The 19576-nt window shown below is 46.0% G+C and overlaps 1 protein-coding gene across 1 annotated transcript in view; it reads left to right on the top strand.

The window, feature by feature from the left end:
• The window catches only part of LOC138922877 (uncharacterized), a 33757-nt gene extending 20821 nt beyond the window's left edge, over window positions 1-12936 (top strand). The window contains exons 5-8 of the mRNA XM_070259320.1: window positions 9958-9999; window positions 10198-10277; window positions 11506-11558; window positions 12463-12936. Coding sequence (XP_070115421.1) covers window positions 9958-9999; window positions 10198-10277; window positions 11506-11558; window positions 12463-12694 — 407 coding nt within the window. The 3' untranslated portion in view covers window positions 12695-12936. The remainder of the gene's footprint in view (window positions 1-9957; window positions 10000-10197; window positions 10278-11505; window positions 11559-12462) is intronic.
• Window positions 12937-19576: the final 6640 nt, after the last annotated feature.

Below are 19576 nucleotides of genomic sequence, written 5' to 3'. Positions count from 1 at the left end.
CCACCCTAGGGACTGGCCCCACCCAACAGCAAGCCCTCAGGCAACTTTTGACTTGCATAGGCTGTGTGCCAAGATCTGCTGCAGGCAGGCAAGTAGCTCTGCCTCTTCAGGGCAGGACGTGTGAGGATCATTGGAGTGGGTTGGGCATTAGGCGAAGCATGTGTGGAGCCTCTGCAGTGTGGTGACTGGGTCCGCTCCAGGGAGCAGTGATGTGTTCATGTGCCAGGACTGTATTGACAGTGTGTGTGGACCTGTGGGCCATGGGGCTTATCAGCAACAGAAGACCTGTGCTTTACAAACAGCCACATATGGGATCAGCCCCTCCTTCCCAAGCCTGAAACAATTGGGTGCTCTGGTTCCTGCAGCTAGCCCCCCTCAGCTGCAAACCTGAGAAAGCTGACAACAGCCTTGCAGGCTGGAATCCTACAGCAATTGTAACCCCTTGAGCCTAGCAACCAGTCACACTGGAGTCCTACTCACTTAACAGAAAAACTGCAACAGGAATGTGCTCTTAGACATTACAGCCAGTGGTGCTGCCTGTCCCCAAATGCAACAAAGTGACTGAAGGGTCCAGAACAGCAGCACACAGAGCTGAGAATTACAACCAGCCAGCCAGGGGGACAACCTGGACTCCTTGGGCACCTGCAGCAAAAGCAACCTTGCAACAAGGCAAGGACACATGTGGCCCACACAGGGGTCACTCCTTGAACATTTGGAACTAGTGATGAGAGGGAAGCACACTGCTGGACCTCAAAAGGCATCTCCTACATAAGGCCAATTCTCCATGATCAGGAGACGTAGCTGACCCACCTAATACATAGATATAAGCACAGAGAAAGAGGCAAAATGAGGAGGTAAAGGAATACATTCCAAGCAAGGGAACAGGAAAAAAACCAGAAAAAGAACTAAATGAAGTGGAAATAAGCAATCTACCTGACAAAGAGTTCAAAGAAAAAGTCATAAAGATGCTCACTGATCTTGGAATAAGATTGGACGAACACAGTGAGAACGTCAACCAAGAATTGGAAAATATAAAAAAAAAAAATCAGAAATGAAGAATACAGTAGTAGAAATGAAAAATCCACTAGAGGGACTCAGTAGCAGAGTAGATGATACAGAAGAATGGGTCAGCAAGCTGGACAAAAGAGTAGAGGAAATCACCCAAGCTGAACAGATAAAAGAAAAAGGAACTAAAAAGAACCAACAATCTAAGTTAATTCTGGGACATCATTAAGCCCACTATCATTCATATTATAAGTGTCCCAGAAGGAGAAGAGAAAGACAAAGAGGTGAGAGAATCTATTCAGAGAAATGATAGCTGAAAACTTTCCTAACCTAAGGAAGGAAACAGACATCCAAGTACAGCAAGCACAGAGAGCACCAAACAAGATAAACCCAAAGAGGCCCACAGCAAGACACATTGTAATTAAAATGTCAAAAATTAAAGATAAAGATAGAATCCTAAAAGCCACAAGAGAAAGGCAACAAGTGACATACAAAGGAAAACCCATAAGGCTGTCAGCTGACTTCTCAGCGGAAACCTTGCAGGTTAGAAGTGAGTGGCAGGATATATTTCAAGTGCAGAAAGGAAAAATCCTACAGCCAAAAACACTCTACACAGCAAGGTTTTCACTCAGAATGGAAGGAGAGAGAAAGAGTTTCCTAGACAAGCAAAAATTAAAGGCGTTTATCCCCAAGAAACCAGTTTTACAGGAAATGCTAAAGGGACTTATCTAAGTGGGAAAGAGAAGATAAAAAGTAGTGATAAGGAAATTCTAATAAAATAAAGAGGCAATAAAATCACTGGTAAAGGCAAAAATACAGTAAATGTAGCAGATCAACCACCTATGAAGATAATATGGAGGTCAAAATACAAAAGAACTAAATTTACCTATTTCAATGATAATAAGGTAATGGATACTCACGCACAAAATTAGAGGTTAGATTTGATATCAAAAGCACAAAATGTGGGAGAAGGGGTGTAAAAGAGTAGAGTTTTTAGCAAGAAGTCAAACTAGAGAGATCATCAACTCAATGTAGATTGCTATATATGTAGATTATTACATAAGAACCTCATGGTATTCACAAACCAGAAACCTGTAATAAAGACAGAAATAATTCAGAGAAAGGAGGCCAAACATGATACTAAAGAAAGCCCCCAAACACAAGAGAATAGAGCAAGAGAAGAAGAAAGGAACAGAGAAGAACTACTAAAACACACAGAAAAAAATAACAAAATAGGAGTAAATACATATTTACCAATAGCTACTTTAAATGTCAATGGAGTAAATGCTCCAATCAAAAGGCATAGGGTGGAAGATTGGATAAAAACAAACAAGACCCATACATATGTTGTATACAAGAGACATACTTCAGACTTAAAGACACTCATAACCTGAAAGTTAAGGGATGGGAAAAGATACTCCATGCAAATAGCAAAGAAAAGAAATCTAGGGTGGCAATACTTATATCAGGCAAAATACACTTTAAAACAAGAACTGTACCCAGAGACAAAGAAGGGCACTACATAATGTTAAAGGGAAGAATCCAACAAGAGGATATAACACTTGTAAATATCTCTGCACCTAAATATATAAAGCAATTATTAACAGATATAAGAGGAGAAATAGACAGTAACACAATAATAGTAAGGGACTTTAACACTCCAGTTACACCAATGGATAGATCATGCAAATGGAAAATCAAAAAGGAAATATTGGCCTTCAACGACACTTTAGATCAGATGGACTTCGTAGATATAGAGAACGTTGCATCCAAAAACCACAGAATACGCATTCTTTTCAGATGCACATGGAACATTCTCCAGGATTGCTCACATATTAGGCCACAGAAGAAGTCTGAATAAATTTAATAAGATTGAAATAATACCAGCCATCTTCTCTGACCACAAAGTTATGAAACTAAAAATCAACTACAGGAAGAAAATCAGAAAAGCCACAAATATGTGGAGATTAAACAAAATGCAACTGTACAACAATCGGGTCAATGAAGAAATCAAAGGAGAAATCAAAAATTGCCTGGAAACAAATAAAAATGAAAATATGACATGCCAAAATCAATGGGAAACAGCAAAACAATTCTAAGAAGGAAGTTTATAGCAATGCAGGTCTATGTCAACAAACAAGAAAAACAAATAAAGCCCAATATCAGTAGAAGGAGGGAAGTAAAAATCAGAGCAGAAGTAAGTGAAATAGAGACTAAAAAACAATAGAAAAAATCAATGGAACCAAGAGCTGGTTCTTTGAAAGGATAAACAAAATTGGCAAACCTTTAGTTAGACTCACGAAGAAAACAAGAGAGAAGGCTCAAATAAAATCAGAAATGAAAGAGGAGAAATTACAATGGACACCTCACAAATGCAAAATATTACAAGAGAATACCATGGAAAGCTATATGCTGACAAATTGGATAATATAGAAGAACTGGATAAATCCTTAGAAACATACCACCTTCCAACTGAATCAAGAAGAACTAGAGAATTTTAATAGAGAAGTCACCAGGATATAGAATGAAACAGTAATGAAAAACTTCCAAAAAATAAAAGCTCAAGACCAGACGGCTTCCCTGGTGAATTCTACCAAACATTCAAAGACTTATTACCTATCCTTCTCGAACTCTTCCAAAACATTGAAGAGATGGGGAAGCTACCTAACTCATTCTACAAAACCAACATAACCTGATACCAAAACCAGACAAGGACATCACAGAAAAGGAAAATTATGGACCAGTATCACTGACGAAAATCGATGCAAAACTCTGCAACAAAATACTAGAAAATCAAATACAACAATACATTAAAAACATCATACACCATGGCCAAGTGGGATTCATTCCAGGGATGCAGGGATAGTTCAACATCTGCAAATCAATCAACATCATACACCACATTAACAAAGTGAAGAATAAAAAGCACATGATCCTCCCAATAGATGCAGAGAGAGCATTTGACATGACATAGCATCCATTTCTGATAAAAACTCTGAACCAAATGGGTAGAAAAGGAAAGTACCTCAACATAATAAAGGCCATATATAACAAACTCACAGCTAATATCATTCTCAATGGAGAAAAACTGAATGCTGCCCCTCTAAGTACAGGAAGCAGACAAGAATACCCACATTCACCACTCTTATTACCATAGTATTGGTAGTCTTAACCTGAGTAATCAAGCAAGAAAAAAGAGTAAAAGGGATGCAAATTGGAAAGGAAGAAGTGAAACTATCAGTATTTGCAGATGACATGATTTTATATGTAGAAAACCCTAAGGAATCCACCCAAAAACTTTTAGAAATAATAAATGAATATGGCCAAGTTGCAGGATGCAAAATCAACATCCAAAAATTAGGTGAGTTTGTATACACTAAGAACGAAGTAGCAAAAATACAAATTAAGAATGCAATCCCATTTACAGTTGCAACAAAAAGAATATAATATCTAGGATTAAACTTAACAAAAGAGGTGAAATATCTGTATGATGAAAAGTATAAAACATTGTTGAAAGAAATTGAAGATGACACAAGAAATGTAAAGATATTCTGTGCTCTTGAATTGGAAGAATTAACATAGTTAAAATGTCCATACTTCCTCAAGCAATCAACAGATTCACTGAAATCTCTATCAAAGTTCCAACAACATTTTTCAAATAAACAGAATGGGGAAGCCTAATGCTTATATGGAACAACAAAAGGCCCCGAATAGCCACAGGAATCCTGAGAAAAGAGAACAAAACTGGAGGTATCAGACTCCATGATGTCAAAATATACTACAAAGCTATAGTAAGCTAAATGGCATGGTACTGGCACAAATACAGATATACAGTTCAATGGAACAGGATCGAGAGCCCAGAAATAAACCCCCACATCTCTGGACAGCTAATTTTCAACAAGGGTGCCAAGAACATACAATGGAGAAATGAAAGTCTCTTCAATAAATGGTGTTTGGAAAACTGGACAGCCACATGCAAATGAATGAAAGTAGGTCATTATCTTACACCATATACAAAAATTAACTCAAAGTCGATTAAGGACTTGAATGTAAGTCCCAGAACCATTAAACTTCTAAAGAAAACATAGGCAGTACACTCTTTGACATCAGTCTTAGTGGCATATTTTGAAGTACCATGTCTGACAGGGCAAGGGAAACAATAGAAAAAATAAGCAAATGGGACTACATCAAACTAAAAAGCTTCTGCACAGCAAAGGAAACCATCAACAAGACGAAAAGACATTCTAACAATTGGAAGAAGATATTTGCAAATCATATATCTGATAAGGGGTTAATATCCAAAATATACACAGAACTCATATATCTCAACACCAAAAAACTAACAACCTAATTTAAAAAATGGGCAAAAGATCTGAACAGACAATTCTCCAAAGAAAATATAAATATGTCCAACCTGCACTTGAAAAGGTGTTCAACATCATCAACTATCAGGGAAATGTAAATCAAAACTACAAAGAGATGTCTCCTCACTCCCATCACAATGGCTATAGTTAAGAAGACAGGAAACAATAAGTGTTGGAGAAGATGTGGAGAGAAGGAAACCATCATACACTGCTGGTGGGAGTGCAAACTGGTGCAGCCACTATGGAAAACAATATGGAGATTCCTCCAAAAATTATGAATAGATCTACCATATGATTCAGCTATTCCATTGCTGGGTATTTATCCAAAAAACATGTAAAGACAAGTGCAGAATGGTACATGCATCTCCATGTTCATCACAGTGCTATTCACAATAGCCAAGACTTGGAAGCAACTGAGGTGCACATCAAGAGACGAATGGATAAAGAAGATATAGTATATATATATACAATGGAATACTAGTCAGCCACAAGAAATGATGAAATCCAGCCATTTGTGACAACATGGATGGAACTGAAGGGTATTACACTCAGTGAAATATTTCAGAGGGAGAAAGTGAAATACAGTATGATTTTAATCATAAGTAGAATGTAAAACCAATGACAAACGAACACATAGAGGCAGAGATTGGATTGGTAGTTACCAGAGGCAAAGGGGGGAGGCAGGAGGAGGAAAGGAGTGATTAGGGACATGTGTGTGGCAATGGATTGTAATTAGTCTTTGGGTGCTGAGCAGGATGTAATCTACACAGAAATGAAAATATCTGAAGTTGTGCACCTGAAATTTACATAATGTTATAAACCAATGTGACCACAATAAAAGAAAATGATAAAAACAAAGGTGGGCAGAGGATATGAACACACAGTTTTCCAAAACAGATATACAGATGGCCAATAGGCACATGAAAAGATGTTCAGTGTCATGAATTATTAGGAAAATGCAAATCAAAACTACAATGAGATATCATCTTATCCTGTCAGAATGGCCACAATTAACAAGACAAAAATGTTGGAGAGGATGGGGAGAAAAGAGTACCCTCAGACACTGCTGCTTGGAATGGAAACTGGTGCAGCCACTATGGAAAACAGTATGGAGATTTCCCAAAAAACTAAAAATAGAAATACCACATAACACAGCTATCCCACTACTGAATATTTATCCAAGGAGCATGAAATTAACAATTCAGAGATTTATTAATTATTCACAATAGCCAACATGTGGAAGCAACCCAAATGCCCATCAACAGATGAATGGATAAAGACGATGTTGTAGATAGATAGATAGATAGATAGATAGATAGATAGATAGACAGATAGATGCACACACTATGCTGTACTACTCAGCCATAAAAGGAGACAAAATTGTGCTTTTGTGACAACATGGATGGAGCTTGAGGGTATTATGCTAAATGAAATAAGCCAGAGAAAAACATACACCTTATGGTTTCACCAATATGTGGAACATAAATACATGGAAAAGGAGAACAGATTGGTGGTTACCAGAGGGGAAGGGCTTGGAAGAGGGAAAAAGGGGTAAAGGAGTACATATTTATGGTGACGGAAAAAAACTAGACTATTAGTGGTGAGTGCGATGGTGTCTATACAGAAACTGATATATAACAATGTACACCTGAAATTACACAATGTTACAAGCCAATATGACCTCAATAAAATAAATAAAAAACATTTTTCAAGGAAAATGTGGGAGAAAGCAAAGGTGGCAAGTGTGAATAATTTACACATTGGATGGAATACTGTTTTAATTGGATGAAGTTTACATTGTTAAATCTAGTCAATCGATGTTTCCAATACTGTTCTACTTTCCTGTGTTTTTGAAAACTTTTATTTAAAAAAGTAAAACAGTATTGCCGGAGATCTCGGAGAGGACTGGGGCTGTGGAGACCTCCAGAGGCTGGCTCTGTGGCCCAGGGGGGAAGCTCCAGAGTTCCGCCCGGGCAGCAGACAAAACTCTCTGTCTGCCATTAGTGGAGGGGCCCCTCCCAGCATTCACAATGCCGGGAAGGTCCCGGAGAGAATCCCAAGCAGCGCCGCGGCCTGCCGGCTGCCGCTGCCTGCCCAACGGGGCTCAGGACTGCCGGAGATCTCCTCGGAGAGGACTGGAGCTGGGTGGAGCTCCAGCGGCCGGCTCCGTGGTGAAATCCTCAACAAAATTCTGGCAAACCGAATACAGCAATACATCAAAAAGATTATACACCATGATCAAGTGGGTTTTATACCAGGGACACAGGGATGGTTCAACATCTGCAAATCAATCAACGTGATACACTACATTAACAAAATGAGAAACAAAAACCACATGATCATCTCAATAGATGCAGAGAAAGCATTTGACAAGATCCAACATCCATTTATGATAAAAACCCTCAATAAAATGGGTATAGAAGGAAAGTACCTCAACATAATAAAGACTGTATATGACAAACGCACGGCCAACATCATACTCAATGGACAAAACTGAAAGCCATCCCTCTGAGGACAGGAACAAGACAAGGGTGCCCACATTCACCACTCCTATTCAACATGGTACTGGAGGTGTTGGCCAGAGCAATTCGGCAGGAAAAAGAAATAAAAGGAATCCAAATAGGTAATGAAGAAGTAAAACTCTCGCTGTTTGCAGACGACGTGATCTTATATATAGAAAACCCCAAAGAATACATAGAAAAACTATTAGAAATAATAAACAACTACAGCAAAGTAGCAGGGTATAAAATCAACATACATAAATCAGTAGCATTTCTATACACTAACAATGAACTAACAGAAAAAGAACTCAAGAACTCAATCCCATTCACAATCGCAACAAAAAGAATAAAATACCTTGGGATAAATTTAACCAAGGAAGTGAAGGATTTATACGATGAAAACTACAAGACTTTCTTGAAAGAAATTGACGATGACATAAAGAGATGGAAAGACATTCCATGCACATGGATTGGAAGAATAAACATAGTTAAAATGTCCATACTACCTAAAGCAATCTACAGATTCAATGCTATCCCAATCAGAATCCCAAGGACATTCTTTACAGAAATTGAACAAAGAATCCTAAAATTCATATGGGGCAACAAAAGACCGCGAATTGCTAAAGCAATCCTGAGTAAGAAAAACAAAGCCAGAGGAATCACAATCCCAGATTTCAAAACATACTACAAAGCTACAGTGATCAAAACAGCATGGTACTGGTACAAAAACAGGTCCACAGATCAATGGAACAGAATTGAAAGCCCAGAGGTAAAACCACACATCTATGGACAGCTAATCTTCGACAAAGGAGCAGAGGGCCTACATTGGAGAAAAGAAAGTCTCTTCAACAAATGGTGCTGGGAAAACTGGACAGCCACATGCAAAAGATTGAAAATTGACCATTCTTTTTCACCACACACCAAAATAAACTCAAAATGGATCAAAGACCTAAAGATTAGGCCTGAAACAATAAGTCTTCTAGAAGAGAATATAGGCAGTACACTCTTTGACATCAGTTTCAAAAGAATCTTTTCGGACACTATAACTCCTCAGTTGAGGGAAACAATAGAAAGAATAAACAAATGGGACTTCATCAGACTAAAGAGCTTCTTCAAGGCAAGGGAAAACAGGATTGAAACAAAAAAACAGCCCACTAATTGGGAAAAAATATTTACAAGCCGCTTATCCGACAGAGGGTTAATCTCCATAATATACAAAGAACTCACACAGCTTAACAACAAAAAAACAAACAACCCGATCAAAAGATGGGCAGAGGACATGAACAGACATTTCTCAAAAAAAGATATAAGTATGGACAATAGACACATGAAAAGATGTTCATCATCGCTAATCATCAGGGAAATGCAAATCAAAACTACACTAAGATATCATCTTACACCCGTTAGATTGGCAAAAACATCCAAAACCAAGAGCGACAAATGTTGGAGAGGTTGTGGAGAAAAAGGAACCCTCATACACTGTTGGTGGGAATGCAAACTAGTACAGCGGCTATGGAAAACAGTATGGAGATTTCTCAAAAAGTTAAAAATAGAAATACCCTATGACCCAGCCATCCCATTACTGGGTATCTATCCTAAGAACCTGAAATCAGAAATTCCAAGAGTCCCTTGCACCCCTATGTTCATCGCAGCATTATTTACAATAGCCAAGACGTGGAACCAACCTACATGCCCAGAAACTGATGATTGGATAAAGAAGATATGGTATATATACACAATGGAATACTGTTCAGCCATAAAAAAAGGACAAAATTGGCCCATTCGCAGCAACATGGATGGACCTCGAGGGTATTATGTTAAGCGAAATAAGCCAGACAGAGAAAGAAGAACTCTATATGACTCCACTCATAGGTGGAAGTTAACATATTGACAAGGAGAACTGATCTGTGGTTACCAGGGAAAAGGGGGTGGGGGCTGGGGGGTGGGCACAAAGGGGGAAGTGGTGTAACCACAACATGACTAACAATAATGTACAACTGAAATCTCACAAGGTTGTAATCTATCATAATATTGATTAAAAAAAAAGTAAAACACACTCACATGTATTCCATTTTATTGACTTTCAGGGTACTCTCCCAACAGAAACAATGCCTTGACTGAGAACTCTGGTAAGCTTCAAGAAAGCCCTAGTCCTGGGTGGGAAGGGAATATCTTGATGCTGTGCGTCAAAGAGAACCATGCACACTGGGTCTTGAATGATGATGAAAGCTGGCCAACTCGTGTCAAGGACTGTGACACAGTGCGGGGACAGCAGGAGCCTTGGAGGAATGACAGGAGCTGGCTCAGCCCAGCGCTTATCACCCTAGACTTCCCCTTCTGGGCCATCATCCTCATTTACTTGGCGGGACTCCTGGTGCTCATCACATGCCTGCTCTGCGGTCTCCTGGTAAGCAGGGTAGTGTTGTTTGTCTTCTTTCTGTTGGGTTGTAAGAGCTCTTGCTATATTATAAATATATGTGCTTTGCTAGGGATATGTTTAGCAGATAGTGTCTCTCACTGGCGACTTGATGTTGGTGGCTCCTTTAGAGCTTGAATCAGTAGTGACATTATCATCCGCCCAACTCTGAGGGTCTGACTCCCCTGTCCCAGATGTTTCCATCAACCCAAAGGATCATATTCAATAATGAGAAATTCAGAAACATATTAACCCGCCACAAATCTCTGGTGACTAGATTTTACTCACACTCTCAGACAATAAACACCCGTTCCTCAAGATCGGAAGTGATGCCACATCACCATGCCCTCAGTTTAATTTCTCTTCTTATATCCTACCATTCCTGGAATCCTTGGTCTATGACCTCAGTAATTCTCTTGGAACCATCCAAATATTCTTACTGTTCATCATAGCTGCCTTGTAAAACTTCAACCCCAGAAGATCTGATTATTTCCCATGCCTTAGCTCCTGCTGGTATTATGATTTTATGACAAAACAGGATATTTTGGGGGCTGGCCCCGTGGCAGAGTGGTTAAGTTCATGTGCTACACTTCAGCAGCCCAGGGTTTCACTGCTTCAGATCCCAGGCATGGACATGGCACTGCTCATCAGGCCATGCTGAGGTGGCAACCCACACAGCACAACCAGAGGTGCTCACAACTAGAGTATACACCTATGTACTGGGGGTCTTTGGTGAGAAGGAAAAAAAACCCAGGATATTTTGGCACCACTGTAAATCTAAAATCAGGATCAGACTGCAGACCCTGTGAGCTGCAGCCATTAGGACAAGCACTTGGGTCTGCTGAGAGAGAGAAGAGAACATTTAGCGGGTGTGGGTACCAGGGTTCAAGAAGCCTCCCTGATTCCTGGATAGAATCAAAGAAGACAATGCAGGACAGAGGAGGGATGCTTGGGTGTGACTATGCTTGGGAATGTCCCTAGAGAGGCGGATGTGTCATTGGTAATGCCTTCAACAGTGCTGTTCATTCAGTGATTCATCCTATATCATGGACTGCATTCTACGTCCACCCAGGCAATATTCTCCCCACTGGTGCTTACAGTGTCAGAAGAATTAATTTTCATTTATAATATATAGGTACAGTGCTTGTAATGTGCTACGTGTTCCAAGCATTTTTCAAACATCAACTCCTTTAATTCTCTCCATGTCCTTACAAATTAGGTACACTTATCATTTTTGCCAACAACAGATAAAGAAACTGAGGCCCCGACGAGGTAAGTATCTTGCCCACTACCAATATCTACAAAGTGATTGAGCTGGAATTTCAACATAAGATGCTGGATATTCTCTGCTCTTAACCATGATATTTCCTCTCTAAAACTTCACACCATGAAAACATTGCATCAGTGTATCCATTTCCTTGTTACACCCAGTAGCCCTACTCTTCGATCTCTGTCTGAAAAACATACTATTTACATCAAAACTGTTGCACATACACATCCAAATGACTTCTACCAATATCCCCTGTCCTTGAAAATTAAGAGAACATTTCAAAACATTTCTTGCCCAGGCTGGGAATGCTTCTGGGAAATCCCACTGTTCCTCTAAGAAGCCAAGGGTAGGCTGGGAGCTGGGTCTGAGGGGAAAGGAGACCTCAGGAGTTACCATGGAATTACAGAATGGATGGGAGGCCTCGGCAGGAACTGACTTCAGGATCTGGTGGTGTTTGAAGCTGGGCGCTAATTTTCTGGCTGTGGGAGTAGGGGCTAGTGCCGCATTACAGGAAGAGGGGATGGCTCCTGGTGTTCTTGGGGAAACTAAACACGTGAAATAGGGAATGAAGATTCCTTTCACAATGGATTTGTGACAGGAGGCGTTCTGTACCTGCTCTGTGGTGGGAGTTTCCCCATAACCAAGTCGAGGCAGGCCCCTGAGACCGTCTGTCCTGTCCCTCAGGCAGTGTCTTTGCAGTGCTGCACACAGGAGATGGCCAAAGAGATAGGAGATGGCCAAGGAGATGGCAGATGGCTTCAGTTACTCCATGTCCCTGGACAGAGGGTAGATGCACCAGGCCACCAAGAATGACCAGGGTTGGTCTGAGGTGACTGGGCACAGAGGGGTCTCCTAATCCAGGACCCTGAGATGGTGCCACTGACACTATGTCCCTCCTGGTCCCAGCCAGCCTGAAGATGAGTCCATTTTTTATCCAAATGAGGCCTGCAGGATGCATGCTCTCCAGGTAGGAGTGATAGAGAAGCTGTCAGAGTCCATGGTCCCAGCCTTCCTGGGTAGAATCATCTGCAACATCTCCACCTTCGTGTGCAACTACTCGGCCTTCAGCACATTCCACCAGGTCCTGGACCAGCTGTTTACTAAGCGAGTGCCCGCCTCATCCTCAGCACTGTGGTGACTCTGCCCATTGCCAGCTGTAAGTTTTGGGAATGTCAGCACATCTCTCTGAGCCTCAGTTTGGTCTTGTGAAAAGTGGGGTGGGAGACAATGAACATCATAGGGTTCTCCCAGGGATGAATGAAACCAGCCATGGCAAGCGGTTCCTGGTGCCTGGCTTTACAGAGAGAGCTGTGGGACAGGCAGTGGTTGTTCATGGTGATTATTTCTCTGTCTCCCATAAAACTTACTCTTCCTCTTTCATCACTGACTTGTGGCCTTTCTGAGTTTGATAAAGCACCTGGAGAGCACACTGTCAAGGAGTTTGAGATTCCATCCAGCTGGTCCTGGTCCTCGCCCTTCACATAGCCAATGAGGGATTTCTGAGGCAGCAAAGGGGCCCCAGGACCCACTCAGATATCTGGGATGGTTCCAGTTGGAGTTCACTCAACAACGTGTATTAAACACCTACTCCACACTAGACTTCTGGAGACACTAAGCGTAACTCAGTGAATGAAGCAGACACCCTGTCTGGGCCTCAATTCTAGTCAGAGAGACAGTCAGTCACTCTTGACATCATTCACAGGTCCCATCCACCATACATCCTGTGTGACGCCTTCATACCCTCTTGGACATCTGGAGGCATCTTCCCCCTTTGTGAGTGGGATGGACCACAGGACCACCTACAAAAGTTAGTGGTCTTTGGGTCCAGAAGGAGGGTTTCCTGTCTCTAGAGGAGAGGGTAGGAGGAGAATATGCAGGCCGTGGCTTTGCCAGGCCTGGAAGAACACTGCATCTCAATTATCTTTCGATTCCCATGGAGGGTTAAGTTCTGGTAGCTTCTTCTCAAAGAGGACAGGAGTATAAGAGAGCTTTGTATGGGTCCCAGGCCCCCTGAGAACCAGAAGGGAGTCTAGGCTGAGTTGTCCCCTAGAGACCCATCGCCACCAGAGTCCCAGCTCCTTTGGCCTCCCTGTCTCCACATCCACCCCTTGTGACCACCACCGTCAGCTCCAGAGCAGGTGGTGCATGAGCAAGCTGCTCACAAATCTGCCTGAGTCTTCGTTCCATTAGCCCACGTGCATGGAGAGCTGAGGTGGACGTTGGGCCTTTGGGAGAAGAGTATCAGTGGGAACAAGAGGTTGCCACAGACTCTGTGTTAAACCTGCTGCAGGAGCAGGCCTGCCACTGCCAGGAAAGCCAGGCAGGGTTCAAGGCTGGGATGGGGCTTTCCCCTGGAAGGCATGGTAAGGCACAAGGGCCCCAGTCCAAATGAGAGTGCCTTGGGAGGGCAGTGTGGAAGCAAAGGCCAGGCCTCTCACCCTGTGGCCCATCTGCCTCCCCCTAGTACTATCTATTTGATGCTGGGAAGCTGGCTGGACCAAGGACAGGATTTCAGTGAGCCCCTGCAGTTTCCCTGTTTGACGGTGAAGCTGGCCACTGTTCATGTCAGCTCTGGTGGCTCAGACCCAGAGGGCCAAGCCTGCCTTCTGCCGGGCCACCTGGAGCATCTCATGGTCACTGAGACTGAGCAGAAAGGTGAGGGGACTGCAGTATGGGGAAACTGCCTGTGCTGGGGTTTATGGGCTGGAGTTCTCTTAAAGGCAGTGTAGTCTTTCCTGTCTTTGGAAAGTTACAGAAACTGTCAGGTGTGTGGGTGAAAATTTCTCTTTACCCTGCTCCAGAGCCACCTCCAAAGCTCCTGCCACTTCCAGAGCCAGAGCCAGAGCCAGCTCCAGCCCTCGGGCTAGAGCCAGCTCCACCTCCAGTCCCATCACCTGTGGTAGAGCTGGAGCCAGCATCCCCTGTGTCGGCCACTGCAAGGCTGGAGGAAGGGCCACCATTAAAGTCAGCCCCAGTGTCAGCTCCTGCACTGGAGACCACTGGACGCTGGGCTCTACTGAGACTTCCAGTTCCATCTGCAGCAGTCAGGAGCCCGCAGGATCCAGCCCCAGAGCCCACCTGCCCCTGGGCCGTGACCACCGAGGACCAGCTGCGAGAGGAGAAACCGAACCTCTTGGACTTCTCTCCCCAGCTGGTGGCAGAGCAGCTGATGAGGATGGCTGCAGTGAGCAGCAGAGCTCATAGGGCAGGTGGCCCCTGCCTTCCCGGTGCCATGAGCCACCCCACACCTGCCATTCCCTGCTCCAGAATCCAATGGTCTGGGTCCATATCCCTGCTCCCTCCCTTACCAACACTGTGACCTGGGAAGCTTTCTTTCCCCCCAAGCCTTCCCTGCCCACTAGAGAACAGGAGACAATAAACACAGACACTCAGTGCAAGTGCTGCACTTTGTGGCTGTGCCGATGAATGAGGTGGAAGAGAGTGGAAGCTGGGCAGAGTCTGGCCCTTTGGTGGAGGATGGGTGCTCAGTGAAGTGCTGCCAGGTCCATGAGGCAATCACCCATCTTCCCAGGTGGCCTTGTCATCTTCAGCACTTATTAGGCACCTGACATGTTTTGACCACAGTGGAGACAATCAAAGCCAATGGTTGGCGGTGCCTCGGGCGAATGTGCATGGGAATGGGGAGTGGGACCCAAGGGTGACTAGAATGAGGGGAAGATGGCCCTAGAGGTGGGTAGGTGTGGGCTGCATCCTGGAGCTTGGAGGACGTGAGACAGGGCTGGGGGAAAATGCCCCCTCCTTTCTCCACAGTACCGTGTCCTGTGTCATCTTGTCCCAGGAGGCTTCTGTGGATACAGACAAAACCCAGGGACTCCCACAAGCCTCAGACCACATCCTCTGCTTCCTGAGTTCCAGCTGTGCTCCCACCCTGACTGGGACTATGTGAGACTGTGGACACTGAGCTGGGGTGTGACAGGACCAGGTGATACTCCAAATCTTCCACAGGAGCTGTTGAAGAAGTTGGTGCCCACCCACTGCCTTGGGCCCATCTGTTCCCAGAGAGACAACAGGGACTGCGAGTACCTGGCATCCTCATCCCAGAGAATATGACACATACCAACACTGTGGCCAACCATGTGATTGCCACCTGCCTCAGGGACACAAGCATGACACCGCAGGAGGGGCCACGGTTGTGGAGGATCCAGGAAGCTGAGGTAAGTTGTGGAATGCCCAGGGAGGACCTCTCTGGAGTTGTGGGGATTGCCTCTTGTTTCTCAGTTCTCAGGATTGAAGTCTCTGGTCTGAGTCCCTGTACTGTCCCTCGACTCTCCCTGACCTTGACTTGAGGTCCCAGTGGGGACAAGCTCACTGTGTTAAACTACAAATCCTTGTGCCTGGCAGTGTTACTCGTTGGGTGTCAGGTGTGCCCTCCCTGGGTTCCCTGGGCATCTGTCTGCCCCAGGACAGAAGTCCATGAGGGGACAGAAGCCAGGGGCAGCAGAGCTCCAGCTCCCCCTCACAGCTCAATCTCTTCCCTTCCCCAGGAGTGCCGAGGCTTAGGAAACTTCTCTTCCCTCCACACCATCCTTTCCGCTCTGCAGAGCCCTGCCATTAACCATCTCAGAGACCTGGAGACAAGTTTCCAGGTGGGTAGGCTGCTCTCCAGCCAAGCATCATGAGCGTGAGGTGGACCAGGCAGCCTGCATTCAGCCGGCATGTCCCCCAAGGTCAGCTGAGACCACCTGGGAGACAGCGAACGCGGGGAACAGGGACTGAGCTGCGTGCTGGGTCTCTGAGTCTCTCAGGGCCCTTAGGCCATCAGTTTTTCCACAAGGATTCATTTTCTTGCAGACCAGATCCTGCCTTGAGCCCAGGTGGAGAGTTTCAAGTGTTTCCTTTGCAGAAACGGAAGTCTCTATCCAGCTGAAACTGACACTGTTCCAAAGAGATCTGTTTGGGACATATGGGAATGGAGGCCCCAGGGCACAAGAGGAGAGGCCCCCTCCTGAGTCCCAAGGGTACATTAGGGCTCAGAGCACCCCAGTGAAATCCCTCATCCAGGCCCCAGGCAGTTTGGATCTGCTGGGTTTTCAAACAAAAGGGATTTGCCCCTCAAGCACCCCACAGTTTTTCTTTCTTTTTTTCCCCATGCCTCAGTAATAGTTCTTGAAACTTTAAGAAGTGGTGCAGGAGAGAGCAGCACGTGAGCAGGAAGCTGCTCCTGATGGTAAACTGGAGGCTGGAGATCTGGAAGGACAAGAGGGGTGAGGGGATGGGAACCACGTGAGGGGATCCTAGGAGGTGAGGCGCGTGGCAAGGCTCGGCCCAGGCTGGGGTCAGAGAGCCCTGTGAGAGTGGGGCATGCCAGAGCCACTCGGCCAGGCCCCCCAAGACACCCTGCCCTCCCCCTCCCTGTCTGTTCAGCTGGGGTCTGGACACACCCTGGGAGTCCAGAGGTCGGGGCCTTGGTCAGATTTGGAGCCAGGGTTGCGGTGAAGCAAGCAGGGACAGGGCCTCTGACTGGGACGGGGAGCAGCCTCTCCTCAGTGGGTCCTTGAGCAAGTCACTGCCCCTCTGGGGGCCTCAGTCTCCTCCTCTGGGAAGTGGAGGGAAATGATCAGAGGTGCAGGCCTCCCAGCGGGGTGCTACCATCCAAGGGAGGACAGGAATGTGAGGAGATCTGTGCTGGCTCCTTGAGATGTGAGGGGAGAGCAGTGATGATACGCAGATGACTCTGAGTCCTCAGGAGACTCCTGGAAGCAGGTGACATTCTCCTCACACTTTTCAGATGAGCAAAGAGGCTCAGGGAGGGCTGGGCAGGCCCAAGGTCACACAGGAGTGAGTCCTGGAGCCAGGACTCGTCTAGAATCAGAGCACCCTGGAGGAGGAAGCAGCAGAGGCAGCAGGGGACTGGAGCCTGATGGCCAGGGTCTGAGTTCAGGGGCCTTGGGGGACATGTGCAGGGGAGTATGGGCGCACTGACCCTGTCCTCGGCCCCGACAGGAGGTGACCTCCGTGTTAGAGACTGCAGAGAGGGCCCGCCAGGGAGCCCAGGAGAGGCAGCGGCAGCAGGTGAGGGTGACTGTGGGGGAGGGGTGTAGGAGTCAGAGGAGAGGGGGCGCCTCCTCCCAGCTGGAGGCCTCCCTCAGGAGAGGGGCCTTCCTCCTCCAGGGCATCTCCTATAGCCACAGAGCCTGAAGTGCCTGCATTGGCAGTGAGCAGGGGGAGGCCTGGAAGGGCTGGCAGCAGGACAGATTTGGGGTGGGGAGGGACAGGGGCCACACCCCCTGGCGTTGGCCGACAGCCAGCCCTGGGACGTGACTGGTGGGGTTTGGTGCTCCTGGAGGGGAGGGCAGGAGGGGATTGTGGGTGTTGGGGTGTCCCGAGGATCCTAGGCTGCTGTGTATGGGAGTGTGGGGTGGGCAGGAGGCTCAGGTGAGGGGTTTCAGAGGAGGGTTCATGGGGGTACCTGAGAGCGGGAGCTCATCACCATGCCCATCCCGATGGCGGCACAGGGTGTCGTCCCCTCCCTGGTGACATTCTTCAGTTCCCTTGAGCTGCTGGATGCTACGATGGAGGATTATGTGGAGGTGAGTGAGCCCGGAGGTGGGTCCGGGGGTTCAGGCTCCTGAGGGTGGGGAGGAGAGAGTCCTGCCCTGAGCCCTGAGCTGTCTGCATTTGGCAAAGGTCCTCTCAGCAGTGACTCCAGCCTCCTGTGGTAGCCGAGGCATCAGGCCCAACACAGTGATGAGTGATGCAGGCTCTGCGTAAGTCACCGTCCATGTTCCCTGGGCTGTTGAGGCCCTGAGCTGCAGGAGGTTGTGTCTGAGCTGGACTCAGTCCCTCCCTCTAGCCCTGCTGATGTGGAGAGAGAAGTTGAGCCCCTCTGAGTCAGGAAGCACATCACTTTCTGAGATTTTCCTTCCTGCCTGAGGTCTCCGTCTCCCTGTCTGTCATCAGAGAGGGTTGGGTCACGAGGTCTCTGGCGTTAGCTCCTCTGTGCCCCCCATCACAAAGCCCTGTTTCGTGCACACTTCCTGACTCCCTGGGATGTACCTGTCACCCCACTGCAGAGGTCCCCACCTCTCCAACAGTACCCCCCACAGTTCACCTGTTCCTCACACAGTCCCTGCCCCATAGAGGTGGACACATTCTCCTACCTGCAGAGGATCAAAGCACCCAGTCTATGCAGGCTGACAAGTAGCCTGAGGGCTTGCTCTTGTGTAGGGCAGTTCCCTAGGGCAGGCTGCCTGCCCTGGCTGATCTGGATTATTTCTGTGCTCTAGTTGGTTTGGCCAACCCCCGGGCTGTTGGGCAGGGGAAGAACTTCAATGCTGTCTGCCAGCACCTGTCAGCATGCCTGTACTAGGTCACAACAATGGCCACCACCAATGTCTGTCTCTGGAGACGTCTCACCTCTCACAGAGACACACCCAGAGCCTACCAGGTGAGTCTCTTTTCACCAAAGGACTGTGCAGCTTTCTTTTTGGTGATTTTAGGTTTCTCTCTGATATGGCTGAATTTGTGCCTGGGCCCTTTAAGACCCGGTGTTTTCCTGCTTTCATCTGATAGCTTTTCTGGGGGTATTGCCCCATTGCAGTTAATAGGCAGCCAAGCCAAATAGTAGGGCACTCATCTCAGTTGTGCTGAGTCTGAAGCATGCTTATGGCAGTAACAGGCCCCTGCTCAGGTCCCCACTTCTCCAGGGAGGGCTGTGTACCTTAGGGTGGCTCCTGCCCTACTGGCTGTGAAGGTCCGTGGTTTGTGAAGGTGGCTTTTTCTCTCCAGAAGGAATTTCTGCCTCTTCCGCCTCAGGACTGTCCCTTATTGTGGGGGTTCTTTTCATCCAGTTTCCAGTTTTCTCTCCAGGGTAATTTTTCCAAGAACAGTTGTAACCCAGTTCTGTTTGTGGGAGGAGGTGAGTTCAGAGTCTGCCTATGCTGCCATCTTGATGTGATCCCTACTGCCTCATCTTGATTTACAAGCAAAACCTGGAAAATCTCCCCAAACAAGTGGTTTTTGGTTTCTGTAGGAATAATATAGAAAACATTGGGGCCAG

This window comes from Equus caballus, unplaced genomic scaffold (assembly GCF_041296265.1).
Source record: "Equus caballus isolate H_3958 breed thoroughbred unplaced genomic scaffold, TB-T2T haplotype1-0000016, whole genome shotgun sequence".
Lineage (NCBI taxonomy): Eukaryota > Metazoa > Chordata > Mammalia > Perissodactyla > Equidae > Equus > Equus caballus.
Note: the sequence above shows the minus strand (reverse complement) of the source record. Positions and strands in the feature narration are given on the sequence as shown.